The sequence below is a fragment of the Schistocerca americana genome, chromosome 2, assembly GCF_021461395.2.
Source record: "Schistocerca americana isolate TAMUIC-IGC-003095 chromosome 2, iqSchAmer2.1, whole genome shotgun sequence".
In the NCBI taxonomy this organism is placed as follows: Eukaryota; Metazoa; Arthropoda; class Insecta; order Orthoptera; family Acrididae; genus Schistocerca; species Schistocerca americana.
This window is the reverse complement of record NC_060120.1, coordinates 68,461,685-68,474,096: the sequence shown is the minus strand read 5'-3', so window position 1 is coordinate 68,474,096 and position 12,412 is coordinate 68,461,685. Positions and strand designations below refer to the sequence as shown.

At 44.2% G+C, this 12,412-nt stretch overlaps 1 protein-coding gene across 1 annotated transcript in view; it reads left to right on the top strand.

Moving 5' to 3' along the window:
- The window catches only part of LOC124593781 (protein artichoke), a 185,569-nt gene that overhangs the window by 89,766 nt on the left and 83,391 nt on the right, over positions 1-12,412 (top strand). Inside the window, exon 5 of the mRNA XM_047132130.1 lies at positions 4,308-4,476. Coding sequence (XP_046988086.1) covers positions 4,308-4,476 — 169 coding nt within the window. The remainder of the gene's footprint in view (positions 1-4,307; positions 4,477-12,412) is intronic.

Below are 12,412 nucleotides of genomic sequence, written 5' to 3'. Positions count from 1 at the left end.
AAACGACTGTCTGAACGCCTCAGTACGAGCTCTTATTTCCCTTATCTTTGAATGCTGATCATTACGCGATTTGAAAGTTGGTGGTAATAATATATGCTCCACATCCTCGGTGAAGATTGGATTTCGGAATTCACTGAGCAGCCCCTTCTGTTTAGCGCGTCGTCTATCTGCAAGTGTGTCCCACTTCAAACTTTCTGTGAGATTTGTAACGCTCTCGCGATGGCTTAATGTACCAGTCACGAATCTTGCCGCTCTTCTTTGGACCTTCCCAATTTTTTTAATTAGACCCAACTGGTAAGGGTCGCATACAGACGAACAATAAGACTGGACGAACTAACGTATTGTAAGCTATTTCCTTTGTTGAAGGACTGCATCGCTTCAGGATTCTACCAATGAACCGCAATCTAGAGTTTGCCTTGCCTATTACTTGTGTAATCTGATCATTCCATTTGAGATCATTTCGAATAGTCACGCCCAGATACTTGACGGATGTTACCACTTCCAAAGATTGGGCATTTATTTTGTACTCGTACAAAATGGTTCAAATGGCTCTGAGCACTATGGGACTCAACTTCTGAGATCATTAGTCCCCTAGAACTTAGAACTAGTTAAACCTAACTAACCTAAGGACATCACACACATCCTTGCCCGAGGCAGGATTCGAACCTGCGACCGTAGCAGTCGCGCGGTCCCGGACTGAGCGCCTAGAAGAACTCGCACATTAATGAGGATTTTCGCCTTGTTATTCGCAGTAGGCTACACTTACTAATATTGAGAGATAACTGCCAGTCATTACACCACGCATTTATTTTCTGCAAATCATTATTGATTTGTTCACAACTTTCGTGTGATACTACTTTCCTGTAGACCACAGCATCATCGGCCGCTGTCAATCTAAGGCCGCTGTCAATACTATCAACCAGATCGTTTCTTGACGTCCGCCTGATCTTGATTTTGCTGTGGGTGCTCCTTCGCGTTTAAACTTCACAGTCACATTACCAGCAGTCGACTTGGAAATCTTTAGAAGGTTCGACGTGCCCCTGACTGATTTGTTTCTCCGGTAACATTTAACGACTATTCCACATTCGACGCCAATGAGCCCTCCCGACAGACGCATTATGCCGTTACTGCTTCTCTACCGACAGCACAGTACTACTCGCCTCTTTTTATACTGGCAGGTACACACTTGTGACATGTATGAGTATAATGACTTTTCTGGAGACTAGAAATCTACTCTGTAGGAATCAGCATGGGTTTCGAAAAAGACGATCGTGTGAAACCCAGCTCGCGCTATTCGTCCACGAGACTCAGAGGGCCATAGACACGGGTTCCCAGGTAGTTGCCGTGTTTCTTCACTTCCGCAAGGCGTTCGACACAGTTCCCCACAGTCGTTTAATGAGCAAAGTAAAAGCATATGGACTATCAGACCACTTGTGTGATTGGATTGAAGAGTTCCTAGATAACAGAACGCAGCATGTCATTCTCAATGAAGAGAAGTCTTCCGAAGTATGAGTGATTTCAGGTGTGCCGCAGGGGAGTGTCGTAGGACCGTTCCTATTCCAAATATACATAAATGAAGTTGTGGATGACATCGGAAGTTCACTGAGGCTTTTTGCGGATGATGCTGTGGTATATCGAGAGGTTGTAACAATGGAAAATTGTACTGAAATGCAGGAGGATCTGCAACGAATTGACGCGTGGTGCAGGGAATGGCAATTGAATCTTAATGTAGACAAGTGTAATGTGCTGCGAATACATAGAAAGAAAGATCCTTTGTCATTTAGCTACAATACAGCAGGTCAGCAACTGGAAGCAGTTAATCCCACAAATTATCTGGGAGTACGCATTAGGAGTGATTTAAAATGGAATGATCATAGAAAGTTGAACGTCGGTAAAGCAGATGCCAGACTGAGGTTCATTGGAAGAATCCTAAGGAAATGCAATCCGAAAACAAAGGAAGTAGGTTACAGTGTACTTGTTCGCCCACTGCTTGAATACTGCTCAGCAGTGTGGGATCCGTACCAGATAGGGTTGATAGAAGAGATAGAGAAGATCCAACGGAGAGCAGCGCGCTTCGTTACAGGATCATTTAGTAATCGCGAAAGCGTTACGGAGATGATAGATAAACTCCAGTGGAAGACTCTGCAGGGGGGACGCTCAGTAGCTCGGTACGGGCTTTTGTTGAAGTTTCGAGAACATACCTTCACCGAGGAGTCAAGCAGTATACCGGGTGTTACAAAAAGGTACGGTCAGACTTTCAGGAAACATTCCTCACACACAAATAAAGAAAAGATGTTATGTGGACATGTGTCCGGAAACGTTTAATTTGCATGTTAGAGCTCATTTTAATTTCGTCAGTATGTACTGTATTTCCTCGGTTCACCGCCAGTTGGCCCCATTGAAGGAAGGTAATGTTGACTTCGGTGCTTGTGTTGACATGCTACTCATTGCTCTACAGTACTAGCATCAAGCACATCAGTACGTAGCATCAACAGGTTAGTGTTCATCACGAACGTGATTTTGCAGTCAGTCCAATGTTTACAAATGCGGAGTTGGCAGATGCCCATTTGATGTATGGATTAGCACGGGGCAATACCGGGGCGCGGTACGTTTGTATCGAGACAGATTTCCAGAACGAAGGTGTCCCGACAGGAAGACGTTTGAAGCAATTGATTGGCGTCTTAGGGAGCACGGAACATTCCAGCCTATGACTCGCGACTGGGGAAGACCTAGAACGACGAGGACACCTGCAATGGACGAGGCAATTCTTCGTGCAGTTGACGATAACCCTAATGTCAGCGTCAGAGAAGTTGCTGCTGTACAAGGTAACGTTGACCACGTCACTGTATGGAGAGTGCTGCGGGAGAACCAGTTGTTTCCGTACCATGTTCAGCGTGTGCAGGCACTATCAGCAGCTGATTGGCCTCCACGGGTACCCTTCTGCGAATGGTTCATCCAACAATGTGTCAATCCTCATTTCAGTGGAAATGTTCTCTTTACGAATGAGGCTTCATTCCAACATGATCAAATTGTAAGTTTTCACAATCAACATGTGTGGGCTGACGAGAATCCGCACGCAATTATGCAATCACGTCATCAACACAGATTTTCTGTGAACGTTTGGGCAGGCATTGTTGGTGATGTCTCGATTGGGCCCCATGTTCTTCCACCTATACTCAATGGAGCACGTTATCATGATTTCATACGGGATACTGTACCTGTGCTGCTAGAACATGTGCCGTTACAAGTACGACACAACATATGGTTCATGCACGCTGGAGCTCGTGCACGTTTCAGTCGAAGTGTTCGTACGCTTCTCAACAACAGATTCGGTGACCGATGGATTGGTAGAGGCGGACCAATTCCATGGCCTCCACGCTCTCCTGTCCTCAACCCTCTTGACTGTCATTTATGGGGGCATTTGAAAGCTCTTGTCTACGCAACCCCGGTACCAAATGTACAGACTCTTCGTGCTCGTATTGTGGACGGCTGTGATACAATGCGCCATTCTCCAGGGCTGCATCAGCGCATCAGGGATTCCATGCGACGGAGGGTGGATGCATGTATCCTCGCAAACGGAGGATATTTTGAACATTTTCTGTAACAAAGTGTTTGAAGTCACGCTGGTACGTTCTGTTGCTATGTGTTTCCATTCTATGATTAATGTGATTTGAAGAGAAGTAATAAAATGAGCTCTAACGTGGAAAGTAAGCGTTTCCGGACACATGTCCACAGAACATATTTTCTTTCTTTGATTGCGAGGAATGTTTCCTGAAAATTTGGCCGTACCTTTTTGTAACACCTTGTATAAGCACGACATGTAGGAAACGGATGAGCGCGGCGCTTATCTCTTTCCGCCGCGCGTGCGGTAAATGCGGAAACGTGAACTGTGGCGACGTTATTATCAAATGCATCCAGACGGAACCAACGTGCTGTTTTTCTTTCCTTGGCTTCTAAAGGACAAACACCAGAAGATATCCATCGGAGAGTGAAGAATGTGCTTGGGGCAGCATGTCTGACGGTAATCACCGTTGTGGAATTGTGCGTCAAGTTTCGTGCTGGTTACGATTCGACCCCTTATCGCAAGTGTCGTAACGCAGGAGCTACGCCAACTCCAGTAGGAGACACTTTGGCACCCGCCCTGTAGTCCTGATCCCTCCCCTTGCGATTATCACTCCATTAGGTCTGGATACTTCTGATCAGATAGTGCACGCTTTAGTTCTCTACTGCGTTACGTATCTGGATAAATTTTAGTATGATACTTAAGTTGTAAGACTGAGAAACTGAGACCCAGTTTGGGCCGCCAGACTGGGCGAGGCTACGTTCGTGGACCTGCCGTCGCTGCGAGAGCTGCGGCTGGCCGACAACCGCATCGAGGAGGTGCAGCGGGGGGCGTTCCACCGAGTGCCCGCCCTGCGGGTGCTCGACCTCAGCCGCAACCTGCTGCGCCGCATTCACCCGGAGGCCTTCCTGCAGGTATGCTGCGCCCGCAGAGCACTGCGTAAAGCCTAGTTTACACGACAACACTAGGTTGCAGGCAAATGCGCTATCGGCCACTGTGCATGTGCGCCGCGCGATTGCGCAACTCGTCGGTGAAACTACACTACTGGCCATTACAATTGCTACACCAAGAAGAAATGCAGATGATAACCTGGTATTCATTGGAAAGATATATTTTACTAGAACTGACATGTGATTACATTTTCGCGCAATTTGGGTGCATAGATCCTGAGAAATCAGAACCCAGAGCAACCACCTCCGGCCGTAATAACGGCCTTGATACGCCTGGGCATTGAGTCAAACAGAGCTTGGATGGCGTGTACAAGTACAGCTGCCCATGCAGCTTCAACACGATACCACAATTCATCAAGAGTAGTGACTGGCGTATTGTGACGAGCCAGGTGCTCGGCCAAACGTTATCACTTTGTGAGAGATCTGGAGAATGTGCTGGCCAGGGCAGCAGTCGAATATTTTCTGTGTCCAGAAAGGCCCGTACAGGACCTGCGACATGCGGTCGTGCATTATCCTGCTGAAATGCAGGGTTTCGCAGGGATCGAATGAAGGGTAGAGCCACGGGTCGTAACACATCTGCAATGTAATGTACACTGTTCAAAGTGCTGTCAATGCCAACAAGAGGTGACGGAGACGTGTAACCAGTGGCACCCCATACCATCACGCCGGGTGATAAACCAGTATGGCGATGACGAATACACGCTTCCAGTGTGCGTTCACCGCGATGTCGCCAAACACAGGTGTGACCATCACGATGCTGTGAACAGAACCTGGATTCATCCGAAAAAATGACGTTTTGCCATTCGTGCCCGCAGGTTCGTCGTTGACTACACCATCGCAGGCCCTCCTGTCTGTGATGCAGCGTCCAGGGTAACCACAGCCATGATCTCCGAGCTGATAGTCCATGCTGCTGCAAACGTCGTCGAGCTGTTCATGCAGATGGTTGTTGTCTTGCAAACGTGGCATCTGTTGACTCAGGGATCGAGACGTTACAGCCATGAGGATAAGATGCCTGTCATCTCGAGTGCTAGAGATACGAGGCCCTTGGGATCCAGCACGGCGGTTCCGTATTACCCTCCTGAACCCACCGATTCCATATTCTGCTAACAGTCATTCGATCTCGACCAACGCGAGCAGCAATGTCGCGATACGATAAACCGCAATCGCGATAGGCTACAATCCGACCTTTATCAAAGTTGGAAACGTGATGGTACGCATTTCTCATCCTTACACGAGGCATCACAACAACGTTTCACCAGGCAACGCCGATCAACTGCTGTTTGTGTATGAGAAATCGGTTGGAAACTTTCCTCATGTCAGCACGTTGTGGCACCAACCTTGTGTGAATGCTCTGAAAAGCTAATCATTTGCATATCACAGCATCTTCTTCCCGTCGGTTAAATTTAGCGTCTGTAGCATGTTATTTTCGTGGTGTAGCAATTTTAATGGCCAGTACTGTAAAAACTTTCGGCGTGTTCCAACTTTGGTGACGTTAGTTGCACGAGTTTTGAGGTTATGTGTGTTCGTAGAGAGTAGACAAACTGAAATATGAAGTGAGGAACGAAGAAAAACGTTCGCTGTTTTTATATCTATTCTTTGCATAGGTGTTTGTGGGATTTCAGTAATGTTGATTACAAAAATAAGCAACATATTGCTGCCGTTGACACCATCATGTGCAATCATAACATAGATGGTTTGACAATATCTGAGCTGCAGGGCAAAATTTATTGAGTTAGGAGCATATATACAACTGAATTAAGAAAAATACAAGCAAGTGTAATTCTAGCTGTGGCAATGCTCTCGTCTACAAGACTAAAATCGCATCGTTCGAGTTGGCCATCTCTTTGTTAAGGAATATTGTTGACAGGAGGGAAGGCTATACAAATTCAAGAAGCTGATTTCTTTACTTAATATTCATCTATTTAAAACGTCGCTGCAGTGCTTCCTATTCACGTATGTTAGAATTTTGGAATATTGACACTGAACAGATCTACCTTAAAGAGAGTAGTTTGCAAACCATTCACTTCTTAATGCGGTCTGCTTCGAATAATTACCGTTGCTAATGTTAATAATAATTACTGTTAATGTTAATAATTATTGGTGTTAATGAAAAAGCGTCATCACCTAGTAAAACCGTATCTTATAGCACGCCGAGTGCTCTCGATTGTAACGGACGCAATATGATACGTAATTTCAGTTCTGGCGACAGTTCTTCATGCATTACAGTATCTTTTTTCCTTATCGCATAATTAACTCTATTTAGAAGAAACGTGACTAGTTCTGGTGACATTCTATCATAATTAAAAGAACTTCTTGGATCTTCCGTTATAAATTATTTCAGCAAGGATGCTGAGCAACCGAGCTGACGTCTTTTCTTTATCCAGTCACGAATCAAAGCACGTTTCTTATTTTTTTCTTATGCAGCAATTTCACGCAACAAGCCTTAACTCCATCACAACTCGTGCGAAGTGCAGCTGCCAAAACTTTCATTTCAGACGCGACTCAGGAACCCACAAAACGACGAAACTGAAGTGTATAGTGATATCGCTGTGTTTACAGTCAAATATGAAATCAGTTGCGTGCAACTCATTCCACGCAACGAGTGGCGCAACCCAATGTCGTCGTGTAAACCGGGCTTAACGCCTGTGCCACGCTGGCGTCTCACTGTCTCCAATGGAACCTACCAGGGAAGTTCCAATACCTACAGTACAGTCTTCCAGTCACATTTCATACGAAACCAACCACTTCTTAGCTCTATCGAACGACATTTTTATTCATTTCATTTGTTGCATACATGAAGACCTTTGCTTAATACAAGGTGTACATAAAGTCCCGGAACACTTTCAATTATTTATTGCACAAGAACTAAACATTTTACAGATGTCATACATATTGCATTTTGAAGAGAAGCTCTGAAAGTTTTTTTCACAAACATTCGATATGCGAACCATCAGTGACCCAGCAGACGTCAATACGGTGATCGAATTCTTGCCATACCCATCCCAGCATGGCATCGTCGACTGTGGCAGTCGCTTCCCGTATTCTCTCCTGGAGCTCTGCTACATGACGTGGTAGAGGCGCTACATACACCAGATCTTTAATGTGTCCCCACAGAAAAAAGTCACGTGGAGTGAGATCTGGCGATCGGGGAGTCCATTTCATGAAACAGCTGTCCCCTTCTGCAGCACGGCCGATCCATCGATGCGGCAGCTCCGTGTTCAGGTACCCACGAACTTCACAATGAAAATGGGGTGGAGCCCCATCCTGCTGAAAGATGAACGGAGAGTCCGATTGCATTTTAGACATCAGCCGTTGCTGCAACACTTGTTTTTGTCGAACTCCAACACACCGAAAGCTCGCTCCGCGCCTGAACTTGCCATGTTTGCGACTAACGCTGACTATCGGCAATTTACCAAACTACGCTGTTGTGGTATACATGAAAAAAAAAACTTTCGTGGTTTCTGTTCAAAATGACATATGTCTGTACAATGTTCGGTTCTTGCGCAATAAATATTTGAAAGTGTTACCGGACTTTATGTACATCCTGTATTTGAGAAATACGTAGGTCATATATTTTTCAGTTTTTCATGTACTGGGTTGGTTACGTTCGTAGCGGTTTTTTTTGTTTTTTTTTTCATATGTTTAATAAACACAACAGCCACTCGTAACAGAGACTTTCTTAATCAAAGACATATTATTCATTCGAGGATACACTACATCTGGTGCCCCTGTTGTTAGTGGTATATTCTCCTTCACTATTTACAACAGTCTGCCAAGGCTGGACAAACTTTTCGATTCCGTGACTAGAAATCACGTAGTTCTGAGACGAGCCATGTTCGGAGTGCATTTTCATCGAGAATGGAAGTTCCTTGAAAATTGTTCGATAGAGAGCGTAAGGTGAAAATCGTGGGGCAGAAGGTCAGATGAATAGAGTGCGTGCGGAATTTCTTCCCATCCAAATTCCTGTGTAGCGTTTTTCGTCAGTTTAACAGAACGGGGGAGCGCTCTGTCACTTCTCGCAGTCTTCCGGGTCGATGTTCTTGGACTACGTCTGCAAGATGTCTCATATGTTGACGATAAATTTCAGCAGTGGTGGTTACACCTCAGGTAAGTAATTTGGGTTACATCACACAGTCGTCGTTCCACCAGATGCATAACATTATATTTTGTGGATCCACACAGCTCATCGTCGGCAGTTGGTGCTTTGTTTGTGGTGAATCATTCCTTTCTTTTCCTTGTGTTATCATAAAGACACCATTTCTCGTCGCCAGTTTAGCACTTCACGATGCCAGTATATTAGGACATGTTTTTATAAAACAGATCTGAAGATGGTCATTATAGACCGAAACCTTACGGTAATCTGATAACAAAAAATTTGTGACCATAGACACGAAGCAAAGGTAATTTATTTCATCTTCATTTTATAACTAATGAATTTTGACCAGAGTCCACATTTACTCTCGGAAATATTTTGCAGTTTAAACTCTGTTCTAAATCGCTGTCCTACCATTATATAATCTACCTGAAACCTACCAATGTTTCCTCATCTCTTCCACATACTCGTATACAACCTCCTTTCGTGATCCTCAAACGAAGTGTATTCAATACACTCTTGTGAATATTGTAGCGATCTTATGCTTACCACTAAATGATTTTCTGGGCGTTTACCTATGATAACAGATGCAGCCCTGCTACGTAACTCATATCTTACATCTGTGAGTCCAGAAACCCAATCACAATTGTTTGAAGGCGAAATGTGCAGTAATTCACACACATACTCTTGTCTTTCTCCCTTGGGATTTTGCACACACGTCACTGTCCTGCGCTTCATCTAGTTTGTGGAAAGCATTTGATGACATGTGTATAAAAACTACCACTTGTCACAATTTGCGTGCTAATTTCGTAGTACTCTGGGTCAATCACGTAACTGCATAAATGGCCAAAAAGTGATTCTGTTGAAATCCACTTACTTGAAAAAATATCTTGTTTGCAAAAGTGTACTGCACTGCTTTGATGGAACTCACTATTGACATGTCTCTCCTGTGTGGCGACTGTGTTTTCAACAAAGTATCTCTTTCTGACGCACTCCCTATGTCTGCACTACGCCTCGGGTAATAAATAGCATTAGTCTACATATTCATGACGATTATCCATTCAGGCAACATCAGCTTGTATTTCTGTGGGGTTCGCTTCTCATGCGTTAGCTTTAAACGTCCCCTTAGAAAAATTTATGAATTACTATGCTAATAAACCTCTCACGTTATTTGATTTTCAAACAGCTGAGCAAAACTCAACGTACTCAAACATTTCGCTCTTTACTTATTCTGATCAACACTAAACTGACAGACAATATTTTTAGCGCAACGCAATCTGACTTTCAATAATCCCTACAAAAGAATGGCCCTGACTAACAATAACCTATACCTTTCATGAATCACTTACCTCACAAATATCTTCGTTACTCGAACTACTGCAATACAGCGACCGCCAATACTGCCAGCTAAATAAAAAATTCTAACTACTGAAGGCACTAACTACTGATAGGTATAGTTAACAAATGAAAGATTTTGATAGAGAACAAACAATGTATTTACCTTAATAGTGTTCAAAGGTCATAATATAAATATATCAGTTCATGATATCCAGTATTACAAATTTACTCTTTCTGATGGACACACGTCCAGATCGTCCACTCTCAAGATTCTGCCATCTCTCTCCCCACATCCACCACTGCTGGCGGCTCACCTCCAACTGCACAACGCTACGCGATGTTCACATCCAACTGCTCAACACTACAATAGCAAATATTCCAACAATGCAAACCAGTCACGGACTTCACACAGCACAGTCAGTGATTTTCATATAGAGCGCTACGTGGCGTTACCAACAAAAAAACCTAAACAGCCTACTTACAAGCTTAAACAAGGTAATACATCAGTGGTCTTCGACAATACTGTCAAGCACTGTATACATGCAGGGCGGTATCCAAAAGTTCTTGAATTCGAATTTTTCTTGCAAAATATTACAAGTGCACTGAAATATCCTTCGGTGACTCCTTATAAAACCTTCTTGAACCAGGATGGCAAGTAGCTGCAACCTGACTGATTTGGTTATTTGTAGGTAAGCGTATTTCCCTTGTCGTGTTTGTGGGTTAGCAGTTTTGCGGTGGCTGACCTGAAAGAGCAGCATGTTTATACAAAGCTTTATTTTAAGCTTGGGAAATTTGGTGCAGAAATGTAACAAATATTGAAGGGACCCTTTGAAGGCAACGCTCTAGGTCAGGCATAGAGCAGTGACGTTTCAGAAGCGGACTGATCATGACACTTCCAGTGGGCCGCACCGGTAAATGTTTAGAAAATGATGGGTCTGATTCTGTGAGACCGTGAACAGACCATCCAAGACCTCTAAAACACCCTCTGAATAAGTTGTGATACACGTGAACGTCTTTTAACAAAAGAATTGAACATGGGAAGACGGTCGATAGCAACATCTCGTGAAAGTCTGAAGGGACATTAAACAACTGATTCAAGATGATCCAGACTGCGTTTCAAAGGCTGTGGCTGGAGATTAAAGTTGGATTTATGGCTATGTCTTTCAAGCTAAGCAGTTCTTGTCGGACTGGAAGAATACTTCTTCACCTCAGCCATTCTGTTCCTCCGTCTTACCTATATTTATTTATTTTATTGTGATTATGTACTCTGTATAACACTGTTGTATCAAATGTCATTTCTGTCTTTTACTCTTTTTCTGTATTCTCCATATGAAAGACCTCTTCAAGCTGCTCTTCAATATTCTTGTCACGTACAAATTTTGTTTTATTGGGATAGCTAATTTAATTTAATTTATTAAATAGACACTGATTTTTCGAGTTTAGCGTTAATATTTTGTCTGGTTTGTTCCCTTTACATTTATTTACTGGGAACTTTAACATTTTTAATTGCCTTGTCACTGCACTGTGAAAAAAGACTTAGTGTCCATACTTTATTTTTGATGGGTTCCACCTTCATCAGTGTTGTTCACAACAGTTGTATTCTCCAAGTCGAAAATTGAGTAAGAAAATAAAAACTGTGCTTTTCATTTATAATTATGAAGTTGTTTTACAAATAAGAGACGGACGGAAGAATCACTTAACATAAAAATGAAGACCAAGTGAAGAATAACGTTAAATGCTTTTTAATGTTTTTTTAAAGTGTCAGGTCGAGCACAAATTAAAACCACATCACTAAGTGACACTGTATAATGGCACCGAACACAACACAAATGCAGCACACTTGATATTGAGTAAACACCTGGGAGGATCTGCCATGGGGGAGGGGGGGGGGGGAGAAGGGAGAAGGCAAAAGGAGGCGAGAAGGAGGGGAGAGAAAGGGGGATGAGTTGGGGGGAGGGAAGGGACGGGAGAGGAAAACAGCTGAGGATGGGGGGGGAGGGACTCAGGGGGAAGGAGGGAAATCTGCTCTGGGACAAGGAAGGGAGTGGGTGAAGGGGAGCCCTGGGGAGGGGGGGAGGGGAACAAGGCCAGGCTATAGTTGGTAGGAAGGGTAGATGTCACGGCAAAGTTCAGTATCTGGGAGAGGGAGGTGCTGGAAATTGCCCTGATGGAGATGGAGGGTGTGGAGGTGGAGAGAGGGAGGGATACAGCGATAGAGGTGCAGCAATGGACAGGGGATGAAGAGGAAGGAGGACACAAGGGGGTGAGGGGAATCAAGTCAGCAGACAGTGTAAAGGATGTGGAGGTGTTGGAGAAAAAGGAAGAGGTGGGGGAAGGGGATGAGGTCATACAGGAGTCTTGTGGGGGAAGGAAGGTAAGGCAGAGCACATGGCATTCAAGGATTTGGAAAGCCTTATAAAAGCAGGGAGGGGGGGGCGGAGATCCAGGCAATGCTGGCATAACAGAGGA